General features: G+C 38.9%; 2 protein-coding genes across 6 annotated transcripts; one reads left to right on the plus strand and one right to left on the minus strand.

The window, feature by feature from the left end:
• Positions 1 to 12,883: 12,883 nt before the first annotated feature.
• Positions 12,884 to 18,226, minus strand: zgc:92664 (uncharacterized protein LOC436695 homolog). 5 transcript variants are annotated; one of them, XM_020043503.3, is made up of 6 exons: positions 18,138 to 18,226; positions 15,696 to 15,790; positions 14,906 to 15,007; positions 14,189 to 14,412; positions 13,976 to 14,083; positions 12,884 to 13,683 (listed from the first exon to the last, which is right to left on the minus strand). In XM_020043503.3, exons 2-6 carry the CDS (start codon positions 15,731 to 15,733, stop codon positions 13,619 to 13,621), a joined length of 537 nt encoding a protein of 178 aa, XP_019899062.1. In that variant the 5' UTR covers positions 15,734 to 15,790; positions 18,138 to 18,226; the 3' UTR covers positions 12,884 to 13,618. The 5 variants fall into 5 exon arrangements, with proteins under 5 accessions (XP_019899062.1, XP_010898123.1, XP_010898125.1 ...); XM_010899821.5 differs by lacking the exon at positions 18,138 to 18,226 and adding an exon at positions 16,302 to 16,640; XM_010899822.5 differs by lacking the exon at positions 18,138 to 18,226 and adding an exon at positions 16,302 to 16,638 and having other exon boundaries at positions 12,885 to 13,683; positions 13,976 to 14,080.
• LOC105027652 (ribonuclease kappa-A) lies at positions 16,991 to 18,967 on the plus strand. The gene is made up of 3 exons (XM_010899826.5): positions 16,991 to 17,256; positions 17,650 to 17,732; positions 18,169 to 18,967. Exons 1-3 carry the CDS (start codon positions 17,179 to 17,181, stop codon positions 18,311 to 18,313), a joined length of 306 nt encoding a protein of 101 aa, XP_010898128.1. The 5' UTR covers positions 16,991 to 17,178; the 3' UTR covers positions 18,314 to 18,967.
• The last annotated feature ends 6 nt before the right edge of the window (positions 18,968 to 18,973 follow it).

The following is an 18,973-nucleotide window of genomic DNA, read 5'->3' on the forward strand; positions in this document are numbered from 1 at the left end:
CTGTTAGTGTCCATTGGGTCCTTGGTGACCTCCCTTACCAATACTCTTCTTGCCTGGTTACTTTGGTTGGTTGGATGGCCAACTCTAGGAAACGTCTTTGTTGTTCCAAACTTCTTCCATTTCACAATAATGGAACCCACTTTATTTCTTTTTAAACTTCCATAGATCGATGCCTCGGCCACAATAATCAGAGGTCTAGGAAAATTGCTTGGCCCGGGTCCACGATGAAATGACTGAGGGGGCAATTTTTATCAATGGGGGGGCATATCTTATTCATATACCATTTGCAGAGTTGTGGGGACAAGCCCAGAGGCACACAAATTATATCTGAGGGAGCAATGCCCGGCTTTGCCTCTCCATAGATCTGGGCCTGCTTGGACATCATGGCTTGGTTTTTGCCCTGGCATGTATTTTGAAGTGTTGGACCTTATGTAGACAGGTGGGTGCCTTTCTAAATCATGTCCTGAACTAAACTGCCAAAGGTGGAATACAATCAAGTTCTAGGCACACCTTAAAGAGAATCAAAGAACATAGGATGCACCTGAGCTCCATTTTGAGTGTCATGGCAAAGGGTCTGAATAGTTATGTACATGAGAATGTCAGTTTCTTATTTCTTATTTGAATTTCTACAGATTTATTTTGGCAAAATAAATATAATAAATTATGAAATAAGCTGATAACACAACAAATAGTGGAGAACATGAAAGGGTCTGAATACTTTCCAAAGGCACTGCTTGTTTTTAATGATCTGAAATGTTTCTGTAATGTGGGAGATTTAAAGTAGGTTGTGCAAATCGGTGAGGGGAAAAATCAATATGATCCCCATTGATAATTAAGGAGGCAGCAAAATGTGATGGTTGTGTAGACTTTCAAGAGCTGTGTAGCCTTTCAATAACAGCTGTATAGCCTAACGTTGTTTGAGGGTTTAATGCATATAACTTGAGTGGAAGGGCAAACAAAACTCAAAGACAGAATTGATGACAGCCCTTGACAAAAACTGTATCAGGGACTATTTTGTGTCTATCTTGTGTCTGCCATTTTGGAAGTTTGTTATGACTGAATTAAATATGTTTAATGTAACCTATTCTCTAATGAGTTTGTGTTCTTACATTTGTGTGACTTTATGTGTCTGTGAGTGTGTTTGAGAAAAAAAGGTAATGTGTTAATAAACAGTGGATTAGCAATAATGTTAATTATCTCCCTATATATCTGAACACAACCCAAAGGTCAGCCTAACTAATGTGGTGCAGAGTGTTAAAACCCAAACACACATTTCTTTAATGCCCTTAAATCTGACAAACAAACTTCACTCATTAATAAAAACAAAGAACTTGATTTAACATGGGAGGGCATTCTACATTCTAGAATCTAGACCATAGTGATGTCACAAGAATTTAAGAACTAATGGCCAGGGATTAAGGCTGTTCATGAAAAATTCTACATCAGTGGAGATTTCCATTGTGCTTATTTTTTGTGTGTGCACAAGCTTATAATGCAGTCACTGGATACAGCAAAATGCTTCAAAAGGGCACTAAATAAACTACACAACCATGTCATGTCTCTAAGGTCTATTAAGTTATGTCAATGGAAAAACACTTTGCAATTTCTACTATTATGACCTTAAATGTTTATCACAAAACCCAGGGATCGGAACTCATTTCTAAATCTGCGCATTGCCAGTGTCGTGTAAAAGACCCCACTAAAACATTTGTCTTTAGATTTTTATGTGGAGATGGTTTAGAAAATGGGTTTGCGGTGGGGAATTCGACCACTGCAGTACGTATGGCTCAATTATGCAACTAGACAAAGCCAAATAAACCTCTAAAATGGAACTTTGACTGAAACAACGGTCTGCATAATACTTCAACACTAAAAGTGGAAAATGGGTGTAACATTCTAAAAAAACTAAATATCCCTTTAAGACGTCTCTGATAGACCTGCTCTAATCCATCCCTCCGTTTCCTTGAATGACAGTGTGTTAAGACTGATGGACCGTAAAGACCTAAGAATGTTGTTGCCTTCAGTTCGGAGCTCTGGGTAAATTATTAAGCTATTATTTGGGTTGAGTAAGTACATAGAATCTGCTGTATGGATGGAAACCTACTTGTGTAAACATATTTTTAATAAACAATTTATCTATGGTAGTTCCTACTGTTGACTATACCCTATGGTAACAACTACAGTGGGGAGAACAAGTATTTGATACACAGCCGATTTTGTAGGTTTTCCCACTTACAAAGCATGTCTGTAATTTTTATCATAGGTACTCTTCAACTGTGAGTGACGGAATCTAAAACAAAAATCCAGTAAGTAATTAATTTGCATTTTATTGCATGACATAAGTATTTGATACATCAGAAAAGCAGAACTTAATATTTGGTACAGAAACCTGTTTGCAATTACAGAGATCATTCGTTTCCTGTAGTTCTTGACCAGGTTTGCACACACTGCACTAGGGATGTGGGCCCACTCCTCCATACAGACCTTCTCCAGATCCTTCAGGGCTGTCACTGAGCAATACGGACTTTCAACTCCCTCCAAAGATTTTCTATTGGGTTCAGGTCTGGAGACTGGCTAGGCCACTTCAGGACCTTGAGATGCTTCTTATGGAGCCACTCCTTAGTTGCCCTGGCTGTGTGTTTCTGGTCGTTGTCAAGACCCAGCCACGACCCATCTTCAATGCTCTTACTGAGGGAAGGAGATTGTTGGCCAAGATCTCACGATCCATGGCCCCATCCATCCTCCCCTCAATACGGTGCAGTTGTCCTGTCCCCTTTGCAGAAAAGCATCCCCAAAGAATGATGTTTCCACCTCCATGCTTCACGGTTGGGATGGTGTTCTTGGGGTTGTACTCATCCTTCTTCCTCCAAACACAGCGAGTGGAGTTTAGACCAAAAAGCAAAATGTTTGTCTCATCAGACCACATGACCTTCTCCCATTCCTCCTCTGGATCATCCAGATGGTCATTGGCAAACTTCAGACAGGCCTGGACATGCACTAGCTTGAGCAGGGGGACCTTATATGTGCTGCAGGATTTTAATCCATGACGGCGTAGTGTTACTAATGGTTTTCTTTGAGACTGTGGTCCCAGCTCTCTTCAGGTCATTGACCAGGTCCTGCCGTGTAGTTCTGTGCTGATCCCTCACATTCCTCATGATCATTGATGCCCCACGAGGTGAGATCTTACATGGAGCCCCAGACCGAGGGAGATTGACCGTCATCTTGAATTTCTTCCATTTTCTAATAATTGCACCAACAGTGGTTGCCTTCTCACCAAGCTGCTTGCCTATTGTCCTGTAGCCCATCCCAGCCTTGTGCAGGTCTACAATTTTATCCCTGATGTCCTTACACAGCTCTCTGGTCTTGGCCATTGTGGAGAAGTTGGAGTCTGTTTGATTGAGTGTGTGGACAGGTGTCTTTTATACAGGTAACGAGTTCAAACAGGTGCAGTTAATACAGGTAATGAGTGGAGAACCGGAGGGCTTCTTAAAGAAAAATGAACAGGTCTGTGAGAGCCGGAATTCTTACTGGTTGGTAGGTGATCAAATACTTATGTCATGCAATAAAATGCAAATTAATTATTTAAAAATCATACAATGTGATTTTCTGGATATTTTCTCACAGTTGAAATGTACCTATGATAAAAAATTACAGACCTCTACATGCTTTGTAAGTAGGAAAACCTGCTAAATCGGCAGTGTTTCAAATATATGTTCTTCCCACTGTATATACTCCTATTTTATCTTTTTTAATTAGATAATTGGCTCATCACAGAGACTCATCACAGAGACCTACTATAGTGGACTGTTAGAGGTCTGAGTCAATCTTTCCCTGCCCTCCATGAACAAAAAGTGAATATGTGCCCAAGTGTCCCATCATGAAAACACAGTATGATTTTATATACTCATAATGGTGCAAATATATTTCTTTTTATGAGGGAAAGGCATCCAAAAAACATGAGATAGCTTAAAGACAAACATTTAGCAGGCACGGTCTGAAATTAAGAGCTTAGTTTCATCACACACACACAACTATAGAACACAAACAAAAGTATATTTTGAAGACAGTTGTATTATTATGTATCTGAAATGCGTATTGCATATGATATGGTGGTTAAACAAATAGTTTACAATACATTAGTCAAAGGCGTTCCATATCCTCTTGCATGGACCTATCTACATCAGTCAACCCATGAACTCCTGAAGTCAAACTACAGGGGGCGGCAAACCCTTTCCCGGCTTGAAAATTCAAAACCAAACCGATTATGTCATTTCCCGTGCTGCACTACGAGTAGGACAATCTTTGACGGTTATTAAAATTAAACAAAATAATAATATAAATTCATAGGAGCAATGTTAAGCAAAGATGAATAGCAATATGGATTAGGGCAACGATTACACACTACATGCATTTTGTTAAAAATTATAATTCGACCGTTTACATTTATATTAATTTTTTTCCCCTTTTCTCCGTGTCACCAGTGTGTGTAGATCTGCCGAGGCGAGGCATTGGCGCCATTTTCAAACTTCTGCTGCAAGAGAATGAATGTCAGGGTTGAAAAACATTTAACGAATTCATTTATATTTTCAAAATAGCATTTATACAGGAATTATTTATTTTTTGCATTAATTATTTCTTCATGGACAAGGAAGTATTTTCTCAAGGTAAGCATTTTACCCTACCTTTAGCAGGCTAACGTTAACGTTAGTTGAATTATTAGCTTGCAAGCTCACTTAACTCGTTAGCGAGGTAGAATTAAGTCAGACACATACTGTAGCCAAGTTACATTTTCAACCGAGTTTTGTGGACCGGTAACTTTTATCAACCTACTGTCCACCAAATATAATTGGTCAACATTCAGAATGCTTTTTCGCATAAAAAACTGTTCAGTGTCTAGTTAGTTGGAATGGCAAGCTAACAACTCGCCTAGTAGATTACTTGGGTGGCTAGTTAGCTGTTTCTTTGGTGGCATAGCTATGTTTAACTGACACTGATAGCTAACTAGTTTGAAAACGTTATTGAATTTTGTTTGACATGGAAGCACGATTGATACGACTTGCAGACAAATATATTTAAACACGGCCAATGTCGGTAAGAATAATTCGACGTTGATACCTCGTCGTTAAAATAACGTAATTAATAGAAGTTACTGGTATAGTAATTATTTTATTTCGATAGGACAGAACTTCGCTACGTCGGCGTCACACCCCCGTTTCAATGCTAGTGCCATAGGTTTGCTCCGCGGACCCCTCCCCAAAATCGGCTGAATGCAACCCCCCTCGATAATGTACTCCACCCCCCATTTGTTCAAATAAATGATTAGTTCGCTGACGTTGACCTAAAAAGTATTATTCAAAAGAACCTGATTCGGTCAGTTTGAAAAAAGTTCAGAAAATCACTCAATTTAATAACATTTGTAGAATAAAATAGTCAGATTTGTGTAGGAAGAATCGCAACAATATCTGTCTGAATCAGCATTTTCTTGTCGACCCAACAAACGTACTGTGACATCTAAACACTATACGGAATGTCAAATAAATACCGCTAGATAACTTAGACAAACGCGAAATGTTACATAAGATTTTTACATGTTGCGTTGACGATTTTAACTAACAGATTCGTGCTCTCAGTTTGCTTGATTTATAAAGCTTGCAACAGTGTTATCTTCGATGTAGATATTACAGCTAACTGGGATTGTAGCTGACGACAGCTACCTGACTGTCTCTTTGCCCTTCATTTGACCATCAAGATTTTATTTAACCCGTAAATAATGTTTCAATCGGTACAACATTTGAACATTTCTGTCACTCACCCTATTCTTGACCCAAGTTCACATTTTAAGATTGTATTGGTAAATAGAGATATTGAATTTTATTTAAAATATCTACAAAATATTCAGAAAAATGCCTAGGAAGAGAGGTAGAATAGGTAATTGTAAAGATTATAATTGATACTCAAGACAGACGCCACCGTATCTAACTAGGTGCGTGTGTAACTGCGTCATCGATGCCACGTACTGTACTTGCCACTGTAAAACAAATGCTTCACTTTGTTGCGTTTTAAATGTTCGAATAGTCATTAATTCCTGGTATGTGATGTGCTTTTTGTATAAGCAAAGATGTCGAGCATTGTCAGTGTATATTTCTAATGCAGTTTTGGTGAAGAAAAATGTATACAGAGCACTATATAGAAAAAGAGAGGAAATAGTCACCCAAATTAAGCTTCCTAGGTTTTGAAAATGTATCACCGTACCTCACAATATACTAATCCACTGTGTACATGCCATACAAAATCTTTCAGTTGAAACTATATTCTAAGGGATGATTAGTAAAGTGTGATTAGTATTTCTGAAGTAAGGCTAAAATGTTGCCATTTATTATAACTAAAACATCTTACCAGTATTTGTAATCTAATGCAGTGCATGTATGTGTTTGTGCATGTGTGCATTGGTTTGTTAGTTTGTGGATGCTTGCATTCCCAAACCTACACAGTAATACTTATAATCTAACTTAGTCCTTTAAGATTTGATAAACCACTATGTATTCAGGCGAAGACATTGCAATGAAACAGGTGTTCTTTCAAATTAATCTTGATCAAATGCATGACACATTGCGTATTAATTGTATTTATTTCTGGTATTAACACATCAGAATGTAAGAGAAAAAATAATTGCTCTGTTATGTCCCCTATTCACACGGCCACGTTATTTCCTGGTGACTATCCGACAAGTCAGTACTTTTTATGAAGCATCTGTGTCACAGTACGTTTTTAAGAGGTTTGGGTGTATTACATCTAAACCTGTTTTCCCATTGGAGTTGATTTGGGTTGTGTGCTTGGCTTGCTAAGTGTAGGATTTTGGACCTGATATTTCTGAGGTTGGATAAATTGGCTACATCATCTTAGCTTACACCCTGAGGCATACTGGTAGGCTAGAAATGATTTTCTGTCGCTCTAGATTCATTTGTGTTTGCCAGTTGAATGTTTTGGGGTTCTTTTTGAATCGTGAATGTAATGATTAAGCTTTTGTACTGGTTCGTGTTGTCTACAGTTACCAAAATAACCAGACAGAAGGTGCCTTTCAGAGGTGTTTAGACTCTGCTAAGTCAACTATGAGATGTTTAGCTTTAGAATCAGCAACTCATAATTGTGTGTGAAGTCTAAACATTCTATTTATGATTCTGGTATTTGAGGCCTTTGTCTTTATTTTCGTAATGTGTGTGCGCGTTTGCGTGTGCGTGCGTGTGTGTGCGTGGACGGTTGAGGCCCTCTGTCTCTGGTAAAACTATCTGCAGATCCACAACTCTGTTTTCTCCACTTTGTGTGCTTGCTCTCTTCCTTCCACTCCACACTGATGTGATCCCAGTCAAAATATTTCATTGCTGCTTTTCTGTTTGAACGACCATGTTGGCCGGACACCCCAAAGGTCAGTGAGACTCAAGTTTTTTTTTTTACAAATATTTTTTCTATTGTTTCCCCCTCTTTTCACTCGCCCGCTCGTCCTTTTCTTTGCTGCTAAATACAAAAAATGGAACTTGGGCCAAGCCTGGAAAGTCGTATGTCTTTCTTCTTCTTTTTTTTGTCCAGCACAGGAGATGTTCATTTGTGGTTTGTGGCTTATTACTCTTTGCTATGAGAACTTTGAATTGTCGCTTTGGCAAAACGCACCACACAAATGTGCAACGACACTTTCCTTAATTTTTATTTCCCTCTGCTTTTCCGCAGTCTAGCCTGTTCCCTTTCCACCCCTTCTCCCTCCCTCTCTCTCTCTTTCTCTCTTTCTCTCCCTGTTGGCGGAGTGAAAGCCTTGGCAAAATGACAAGAAACCGAAGCGAGCGGCGGCTGCTGCCTTCACTGGCGCAGACTAGACAAAAACATACCCTCGCAAATCAATTTTTTCCCGCCAGACCTTTACCCCCACAACCCCCAAATTTCACACCCGTCTCCCCTGATACCTTGTCAATGCCCTGATTTTTTTTCAGATTTTTGGGCGGCTCCGAAAATGTTGATTTTTATTGTAGAAAGTGATGCCGAGGGAAAAAGACTAACAGCTCGCCTTGCCTTTTTATGCCTACTAAGTTCCCCAAGCCTCCTCACTAGCTTCAGCGTAGAGCGGAGAGAGACTGCACACAGCACAGCACAGGAGCCTGCCCTGGGGCCTGGTGGAGGTGAATAAGGGAGGGAGGGGGGACTGGGACTATGGTTTGGGGTGTACTAGGGGTGGCATTTTTCTTATTGTTTAATGTCTATTTATCAAAGAAGACCCACTGAGGTCAGAATAATGCAATACCTTAGAAATTAAAAAAAAATCTATTTTTTTATTATTATTAGAGTGACCTGATTGAATAGAGGGGTAGTTTGAGGTAAAGGGATACTGGAGGGACAAGGTTTTTGGGGCACATTTAGGACTGGTTTTATACCCTTCCCTCTAGGAAGGGAGCTGCCAAAGCTGCTTCTTGGGGGGGGGGGGGGGTTGTTTTTTAATTGGGCTATGGTTGTTGGGTTATTTTCCAATTAAATGTTTGGTTTTTCCTTTTCATTATTTGTAGTTATTAGTGATGCAAATTTCCTTGAGTAATGTGCTTTTTTTCTCTCCTTGTTTTCCTTTAGAGTCAGTCTGGAGCTATTGGTAAAGTTGAGAGAGGGTGTAGATAAGAGTGTGTAGAGAGAGTACATTGGCCTTCAGCACATTTGAAGAGGTGCATCAATATAATGAGAACTGGGCAGCTACACACAAGGTGTGGGCTAGATTATATTCGAAGAGGGTGTTCTGATTGTCATTGGCCCACCTACTTTCTTTTTAAATTATTTTAAACGAAGACCCAAGGTAAGTGAATGCCTTTTCTCTCTCTCTCTTCTGTTTCAGGTCTGCTACCCCATACGTCTTGCTCTCCCTCCCTGTTCCTCTTTCTGCTCCATTCCCTCCCTTCTTTTCCTTCTGCAACCGCTCTCTGCCTCACTCTTTCTCGTTCGTTCTCTCTCTCGCACCCCCCCACCCCCACCCCACCCCCCGCTTGCTCTTTCTGAATGAGCCTATCTGGCAATAGAGGCCGAAATGAGTGCTTGCTGCCTTAGTTCTGACGTTATCACTGGCATTTTTAAATGTATAATAAAGCTTGTATTGTCAGCCTGCTTTTCCTGAATTAATAACAAATGTTGTTGTGTGGCACTAGTCTGTGCATTATGCTTGCATACTTCATTTTTGTTTTTTCCATGGTTTAGAATGTGTATTTGCATGAAAAGTTATGAATTTGGTTTGCCATTAATCAATATTGCCTTGTTTTAGTCTGGCCTTTCCAGCTTGCTATTTGAATTTTTATTTTTCCCTTCAACATTGTAGGCATAAAACGGTGGTGATTTTGTTTAAAGTGTTAAAATATGGTCAATTAGCGTTAATTAAGTTAGTATTAATTAATATGAATCACATCCAAGTGAAACGTTTCATTTTGTTCTACTTTATGCCTACTTTAAGCCAACTTCTCTAAGTTTAAAGTTTAAGCACACCACATACGGTAGTGGGTGTGTGCTAGATCTCCACCCCCGTTACTCCTAAAAAAAATGTTTTTCTCAGTTAATTCAACTAGGACTCTAATTAAACTAGGGCTTTTTTTCTTTACTATCTGGTAATACTTGGTGCTTTTTGTTAATTTTTTCGCATTTCAGTAATTAGCCTATTTGTCCCTTCTCTCTCAATTACTAGACCACTGAACAGATTCCAAATATGTCTTGATGAAACTAATAACCTATTATAATTTATGTATTAGTTGTTCCTTGTCTGTGTTCTGCACCTAGAATCATATCAGCTTTATTTAGGGACGAGATCAAAAGTATTAAACTAAAACTACTGTGGTGCTGCTGTTTCTTAATAACATAAAAAATGCACATTAGTTTGTATGGTACTATTCTCAAATGTAAATTTAATAAAAGCATGTGTGTAATTTCAGCCAGATTCGAGAGCCACATCAATTCTATAACTCCTAGTGCCAAAAACCGACCCCTTGTTGCATCCACACAGTCCTCATGCCTCCTCTTCCCTCTAGTTCTTCACCCCTCCCCTCTCTCTCATCCCTCTCTCCCTCTTTGAGGTGTGTTTCTTGTGGTTGCTATGTTAGCTGGAGCTCAGGTGCATCGCTGCTTGTCAATGTCACATCTCTCTTTAATTTCTCTCTAATTTCTCCTTTCTTCTCTCTGTTGTTTCTACCTTTTTCACTTACTTTCTCTCTCTCTCTCACTCTCTCTCTCTCTCTCTCTCTCTCTCACACACACACACACACACACACACACACACGCAGTCATGTTTGAAGGTAATCTTGTCTTAAAGACAGTGAATTACAACGAAGCCCAAACACATTCAATTAATCCCTGCTGCCCAGGGACATTTTCAATTAGCTTTTATTGTGGTGATGTCTGTAATTTTTATTATTAAATTATAATTCCATGAATTAGGATAATTTGCAGTTCTTAGTGTTACTGGCCTTTTCTCTTTTTCCTTAAATCTTTTTTTAACCAGAGATTTAAACCTTTCCTTCCTGTTTTTACTTTTGGGATAGGTGTATTTTTAAGGGCCTTCATGAGAAGCACTGGTATTCTGTATAGTTTAGAATTCACTCTGTTTTTTATTTTATTTAAATGGCACAATTTGCACCCATAATTTATTCTATAAATCAAAGTATTTTTGTTGATTTGTAACATTATTTAGGGGACTCTTTAGAGCGGTCTGCAGCACATTATTTTTTAGGGGGTGGGGGGGGGGGGTATGGGTAATAATGTTAATATTACTTTGTCTTAACAGTATCTTCTGTTTAGTAACCATTCCAATTACTTTTATAACATCAGAATTATTTTTTATGTAAGGGGATGTTTTGTTGGAATTTGCATAGATTTGTCATCTGCTGTCTTGTCTTGTTGTATAATGTTTGTAAAACTTAGAAGAAAATGTTAATGTTTAATGTTCAGTGTTAAATATTGAGATTCATTCACAAATAGTATTTTTATAAGTATCTTTTGACATACTAGGGTTCTTTATTTCCGTTAGAATTAGTATTTGAAGGATACATATATGCACCGGGTGTATTTGGTGTAGATAAATGTCAGGAAAATGTCTTCACTCAACTTCTCTTTTGTCTTCATCTTCATCCACCATTTTGTCCACTTGACCACCGTCCATTTTGTGTTTTCAAAAAATTAAGTATAAAAATGGATTAAAATTGCAGTATAATTTAAATTCCGATCAATTACATTGAATTCAGGAGGTTAATCCTTATTGCATTTGCCAAGAAAATAATTTCACTGTTTTCTCAATAAAAATATTCTTATTCAAGCACAACTACTGTTCTAAGACTCACAACTTGTTTTTTTTTTGTTTTTGTTTTTTAAAGCTCTTAAAGCAATTTGCCACCAGAGTTTAAAAATGAAAATGAATGAATATGCTATGGAATATGTATAGTTGTGTAGAACCTGCTTAAATCTTTTGCACTCAAGGAATATCATGTCAGTATGTTAAGGTTAATTATGTCTTACTTTTTTCTATACAGCTCTTTACAATGGATAATCATCTCTCTTCCATCTCCGGAGTGCCCTTTAGCAGCACATCATGTTTTGCAGGTATCTAGAAACAACTCCAAATCATTTTGTGCTGCCACTGGGAGCCCTTGGAATTGCGCCCTATCCAAAAGAACCGTTGTGCCATTCTGATTACCATTCTGACTGATATCAGTGTTCCAGTCCGAAAGAAGACTCCTTATCTGCACTGGCAGGTTGTCAGCTTTGTTTGTATAACTTACAATTTTGTCAGCTTACCACTTTTACTGTTAGCTCAGTGTCATGTTTTTTTTTTAAATGTTTTCTTTTTTAGCTTGAATTTCCACTTTAAATAGTTTTACTTTTTTCAATATGTAACTGTTTTGGAGGAAATATTAGTGCACAGAATGTTGTGTTCCAGTGGTTTTTAGTAATTTGTGATGACAAAATAACGATCGAGACAGTGAATTTGAAGTTATCTGAAGACCATTATTGCAGATTTCCCTCACTGCCCTAATAGGCATTGCTTCCTAATTACTGGAACCTTTAACTTCACCCAGTGGGGCCTGCAGGCCATCCAGGCTGTTACTCTCCTGCAGTATGCCTAGCTACAGACTAATGGGTTTTGGTGTGCCTAGTTGTCTCTCCAGGACAGTGCCTGTTTGACTGAGGCTTCTCAGCATGCCTGGTAGTCTCCAGACTAAGGCCGGGTGGTCGACTTGGCTGGTCTCTCTTAGTCCCAAGTGTCTGTCAGTTGGCCTGGCTGTTAGGCCGTCTGTCCCTTGGTCGACCTGCTGGTCTCTCCTCGCCCCAGTGTGTCTGGCGGTAGCAGCACATCATTACTGGTAGCTGGCCTGTCTCTGGGCTGCCAGTATGGCTTGTGCTGCTACAGTCAGCCACACGCTTGACTTCAGTACATCTTCATCCATGCCTTAAAGCCTGAAGCTGAAGCAGCATCCATTCCTGTAATTTTATGTACTGACATTTTTCTTTCTGTCAGTGTGGAAAAATAAGCCATGTTAAAGTAGTATCATTATGTTGTGGCTGTCTCTTGTTCTTTTGGTTTGCTGTCATTGCTTTTAGGCACAATTAACTTTTCATGTGTGTGTGTGTGTGTGTGTGTGTGTGTGTGTGTGTGTGTGTGTGTGTGTGTGTGTGTGTGTGTGTGTGTGTGTGTGTGTGTGTGTGTGTGTGTGTGTGTGTGTGTGTGTGTGTGTGTGTGTGTGTGTGTGTGTGTGTGTGTGTGTGTGTGTGTGTGTGTGTGTGTGTGTGTGTGTGTGTGTGTGTGTGTGTGGCTGATTCAATTTATATAGAATCTAATTCCAAGAAAGACTACAGTGTGACATTATTAAATAAAAGACTACATTTGTTTTATTAAAAAGTATTTTATTCATAATTCAGCCAATCACTTAATTGATCATCCCAGTCATCAGAAAGCAGGCTTCTTCCTAACCCAATGTTGGTAACAGGCATTACCAAGAAAGATAGGTGGGTGGGTCTTGTTAAAAAAAAAAATACATTGCCACCTTATTGTATTCAGAAAGGAAAATGCTGTACATTAAACTAGATTCATAATCAATTCCTATGCTTTGACACAACTGAGTGCTCTAACTTTATTTCAGTATTTTCCAGTGGGTTTAATAAATAACCCCCAACACATGGGTTTGTAACTCCATGATTCACTATACAAAAGTTATAATGGGCCATCAAAATCATAAAAATACTGTGGGTATCCATATCATAGTTAATGTAGGCACCATGATGGTGGAAAAATCTAAACTACAGTCCTGACTATAGCTGCATAGACTTGCAGCAGCTTCTTGCATGGTGATAAATTGGGTAATAACAAAAAAAAAAGGATAAATTTACATCCATCAACATATTCATCCTTAGCCCTGAGCAGAAGCCGTTAATGGGGATAAGGATGCCATTTCCAATTAAGAACTGCAAAGACGATCCGAAGACAGCTGTTGTCCACAGGTGAGATGCCTGGACTGTCTTCAATAGCTCCCTTAATCCCCATCTAGTCAAAAGCTGAGCACTGTAGGAAATAGGGTGCCGTTTTAGATGCTGACATCTACTGAAGTTCAAAGGTAAGAGGTCAACGAGAGAGGAGTGGTAGGTCACTAGAGTTCATGATGAGGCTGGAGTCAAGGTTCAGGTTATCTGAAGAAAAGAAAAAGGTGGGATAATTTACATAGCGACAACATATAATGTATGTTTTTTTTAATCTTCAGGAAGTTATATGGTGTATTTTCTTCATGATCCAAGCTAAGCTCTAAGTTCTGTCTAGCGCAAATTACTTTAATTTGAACTTTACAAAAATACAGTTATGATCTGAAGTTTTCATGTCTAGTAAAAACAAATTGCAACCAGTGAGTCTTGGTTCCACTCTTCAATCAATTCAAAAGACTGCTTTGCCAAAACTGGTAAACTGAATAGAAAAGCCAATTCTCACCCTGATCAAAATTGATTTTCTTGGAGTTGGATCCCTCTCCCAGTCCCTCTATGTCCACCAGGTCAGAATTTACATCAGAGTCATTAAGAGCACTCAAGGTCACATCTGCTAAAACATTACAATAAGTAAAAGGAAAGTATGATCAGGTAGAAATGCCATTAAAGTGTAAAAACAAATTTGATTTGTAGATGTGATCCATCCATCTCCACTCACCTGAGGTCTTCTGTTTCTTCATGGTGGGAGGGGCCACAGTCACACTGCCCTGGAGACCAGCTGTTACAACAACCTGTGAGGTTGGCACGGCAATGACAGTTGGTGTAGCCGTGGTAGCCATGTTGACACTAGTCTTCTTAATTGTCTTCTTTGGGGAGTCTGTGGAGATAGGCATCCCACTCTCGTCATACAGCTTCCTCTTGACCGTAGTTTTAATCTGGGCCCTGGGAAGATGAACAGCATGAGGACGGATCAGATTAGCCAGTGTTAAAACCAGTAACCTGTCACCAAATACTATTACAAATAATTTTTTAGCACCAATTGACAAACAGATGGGCATGTGGGTTAATATATTAAAATGGTACGTTTTAATACTAGTAAGATTTGAAGGGCTTGTGTCACTCAGTCTCCCATTACTTTTGAGAAAGTTTTGAAAACAGGTCTTGTTGGACATGTCACTAAAATAAGTGGTGAATGGTTGAAAGAGATTAACGGGTGAAGGTCCAAGACCAGATGAAAATGAAAGACTAAAGTAAAGGCAAGATTGGGTTAATAATGAGTTGGTAGAGCATGACGCTTCCAATGCCAGGACTGCGGGTTCCATTCCTATATATGCAGTCATAACTGTCAAGATGCTTTGGATAAGACTGTATGCTAAATGGCAAATGGAAGAGATGCAGAGAAAGGGGAGAGACCAAGACGGGAGAGTGTCCTTACACAGTGCGCTCCTTGATGACAGAGCTGAGAGAGTTCAGGTCATCACCAAACCTCACCACGGCCGATCTCAGCTGCTCAATCTCAGTGTCCGTCCACTTAGCTCTGCAACGACACACAGGGGCGTGTTTCAGATCCACTGGGCTACATTGCAGTTGGACTGCACAAATTGCAGAATCCCTGATTAACAAATCATCTTGCATCTGCATAGCTAACTATTATGTTTTGTAGATTTATCAATATACCCAATCAGTGAACTGGGATTAATGTTCTGGAACTTGGGCAGTGACAGACTGCATTTCCATTACCAATTCTGAAAAAAATATCTTCTCTGAAAAAAACTGATACATGTCTGGTCAAAAGACCAATTAGTGGATTAAATATCAGATTTAGGCAACCTGGGTATGGCCATGTCTTCCAGAGCCACAAAGTCAATTATGCCTATTTCAAAAATGTATCTTAATATAATTTGATTTTAATTCGTACAATACACACACCACCACCCTACAACTAACTAGCTTTTAAGCCCAAATTCTTAGTGGCTGTGTTATCTAATGGAAAGGGGGGGGGGGGGGGGGGTGTAGTAATGATGCAGCAACGCTTCCTCTGAATATTTTTTTGGGGGGCAGGGGTATTCAAGAGAGAGCACAGCTGTGTATTAGAGAGTATACTACCAAGTGACACAAGCCCAACCGAGTCATGATCAGTAGATAGACATATGGTCAACCTAGACTTGGAACTCCTCATCCCTACATGGGTTCTAACCCAGTGTCTGTGCACGTGCTCCCCTCACCCGGCAGGGCTGGAGTCGGCCACAGGATGCAGTTGCATGGTCAGCTCCCCCAGCTTCGTAAAAGCAGCTCCTGCTGCTGAGAAGATCTCCCCAACCTGTGAAGTGAAAACAGAAATGTAGCCAAACATACAGACATTTCAATTAACTTAAATTTACCTCAATGGCCGAAATGTGAATTAAGTTTGTGTATCTTAATCGCCTGTAAGTACGAGGCAATGCCTAATGATATATCCTCCGATACCGGATTTGTTAAACTTTTCCAATGTTTGCGTTTCCTATGGTTTTAATGCTAAATTAATGTTAATTTTAATGAAGACAGCGACACCACCTGGTGCCTTTAATCCACATACAAGTTAAAAAAAAATAAGACATGAAGCGCACAACTTCCCCAAACTTTTATTTCTGCCCAAGGCGCTTGACTTTACATAGAGAATGTAAAAAAAACATTAGTAATAGCCAACACAGTAAACCGGATATTTCTCGTTGGAATACCTCACTGAAATTTAGTTTGAGCTAAATTAGCTTATGCCGGGAATAGAGAACAGATAGTAGTCAATATTTGCAACAGAGTGCACACACATCTGCAAATCAACGAGAATAACCTACCTTCGTTGAGGCTGAAGTCATCTTTTAAGAGCGGAATAATTATATGTATACTCTGTTAAGGGATGCTAGCTTGCTATATTAGCTTCAGGTTAGCTAGCTAGCTTATTTGCACTAGACCGACAAAGGAAGCCTTTGTCCGCGTACTACAAAATCTTGCTGTATTCGTGTTTGCAGCCCGCCAATGGCTTCAAGGGACCCGTTACATTTTATTATCAAGGATCTTATATTTACTGTATAAATATCTGTATTATTTACCTACAAATAAATAACACAAAAATAAACCATATCAATGGAACGGAAGTCCTAACGTGCTCTATTAAATCCTTATCGCTGATTGGTCCAAAATGTACACGACGTTTTCGCAATTGGTACAAATTCAAAAGCTCCAGTAGCTTTCTGTCTTCAATGCTCCATATTTGCATTTAACAAATTAAAAAGTAAAATAAATATTGCAATGTCATTCCGCTGATGGGGAAGAGAAAATATGAAATATGTCGTTAAACGTAATACATTAAAAATAATTGTCTACAGTCGTTTTTAAGTTTGTCCATTAAACTATTTTTGTAGGAAAAAATAAAATAAGTTGAACTCATTTGGTGCATATAAAAGTACATTTTACATCCATATATTTCGAACGTTTTTGAGAACGTTTCTTTTTTGTTGCGGAACTGTAGATGAAAACGTTTTTCCGGAATCCATAAGTCACCTGACATAGTGGTGATTCTCGAGCCTCTCGGAAGTATTTGTTGGAGAAGTATCTTGAACAAATGGACTAACAGTTGCCAAAGTTATTACTGCTTACAATTTAAGTTGGGAACTACTAATATTATCGTAATGATAAGTGCTTAGTTTAAGTCGCTATTTGATTCTTTAAACGATGGTTTCGTGTTTATTTTGCGGTCCAAAGTTGGCCGCCTGCGGTATTGTCATTAGTATCTGGGGAGTCATAATGTTGGTAAGATAGCTGAAACTTTTAACTTGAAGTAGCTGCATTCGTTTTAAGTTACTCGTGTACCTTGCAAGTGATTATAAAAACGTATATGTATGGTTAAAGTTGTTAGTTAATTTAATCCATATCAATTACATTGTGTCCGATATGAGCTGATTGCAAATCGCTAAGTAGCTACCTAGTTAAGTCACATGAGTTTGGCTAACTTGGACCCGATGTGAAATACTAGACTTACACTGTTTAACATATTTGCAGTGAAAGGAACTCAGATGTTTAATTATTTGTCTTTAGGCTGATTGCTTAACTTGCAAAATGTTTATTTCAGAATACACTGTACAACTGTTATGACAATTTGTAATGTCCTATTGATCAATAATCTGATTCTCTCTTCTCTATTAGGCAATGTTGGGTATTTTCTTCACCACCCATTCTGCTGTGCTGATTGAGGATGTTCCTTTTAATGATGACGACATGCACAATGAGTGAGTTTGTACACTCACAGTCTCTGGGCACCTCTGACTCACAATGGAGGAATAGGAATAGCTTCAGAAATGTCTCACACTCATGAGATGGATGAGTCTGTGGCATGAGGGTGGTAAAAGGGTGCAGGTCTATTCTCAACAGGGTTGGGGTCAAGTCAAAATAAAAGTTAACTAAACTATTACAATTTATCATTATCAAAAAGCATAGAAGAGAAATTGGAATACCAGAGTACTTCCTATTTGATTGGAATTAAAATGGAGTTGACTCCCAAACCTGCTTGCCTTTTTCTCAAAACACATTGGAGACAAAGATCAGAGTGGAGGAACTGTGAACCTTCTCCAAATAAGGCTGAGAAGGAAGGAATGCCGGAGAAGATGTAAAGAATCACAAGGAAAGACATCCACCTAATGTTTTTCACTCCCTCCTCTCTCGCAGTCAAAATCCTCCACAGACCATCTACGAGCTGTACAACAAGGTCGGCTACAACTGTTTCATCGCAGCTGGTGTCTATGTGCTGGTGGCCGCTCTCTCCTTCTGCCAGATCAAGCTGAACAAGCGCAAGGAGTACATGGTCCACTAGCACCATCTGCTGAACTGGAGGGCCTCAACACTTGTCTGGAGAAAAGTGTGTGGTGTTGGTCCAAATTAATGGTAGTGTTTATTGTGTAACTGCTTAAGACTTTAAGCCTGTACTTGTACATTTTACTTAATGGAAATATCTGGGATTAATGCATTGGCAGGATAGTTTCCACCTCTATTAAATCAAAATGTGAGTTACCATACTCCTTTCGTCCTCTCTTTGATGGTCTGAGGGAAGGACCAAAGGAGTAGGTAATTTATATTCTCCTCATTGTGCACACAAAAAGATTGTAGAAATGCAAATATGGAACTCTGAGCTACTCTAATTTCTGATTGCAAGTCAGCCCATGTCCGTGTGGACTGTTTGTGTTAATTACAAACACTGCTGTTATTTATGTACTAAAATCAAATCACGTTTTTATTATAGCCACTCCCTGTTCATTTCCTGTGCCTGTCAAATTATTTTGTTGTTATAAGCCAGATTGATGCCTTAGCCTGTTTGGAAGCTGCTAGAATATTCTTGCTGAATCTACTGTGTCTCAGTATGTTCTGTATCTCTGCCTTCCCATTGAAAAGGTGGCTATAGTTTTCTATCAGATATAGATAACTTACGGTTGGCAACAATAATCATGTTATAAAATCTAATTGAAAAGAAGTTGAG

The sequence above is a fragment of the Esox lucius genome, chromosome 24, assembly GCF_011004845.1.
Source record: "Esox lucius isolate fEsoLuc1 chromosome 24, fEsoLuc1.pri, whole genome shotgun sequence".
NCBI lineage: Eukaryota > Metazoa > Chordata > Actinopteri > Esociformes > Esocidae > Esox > Esox lucius.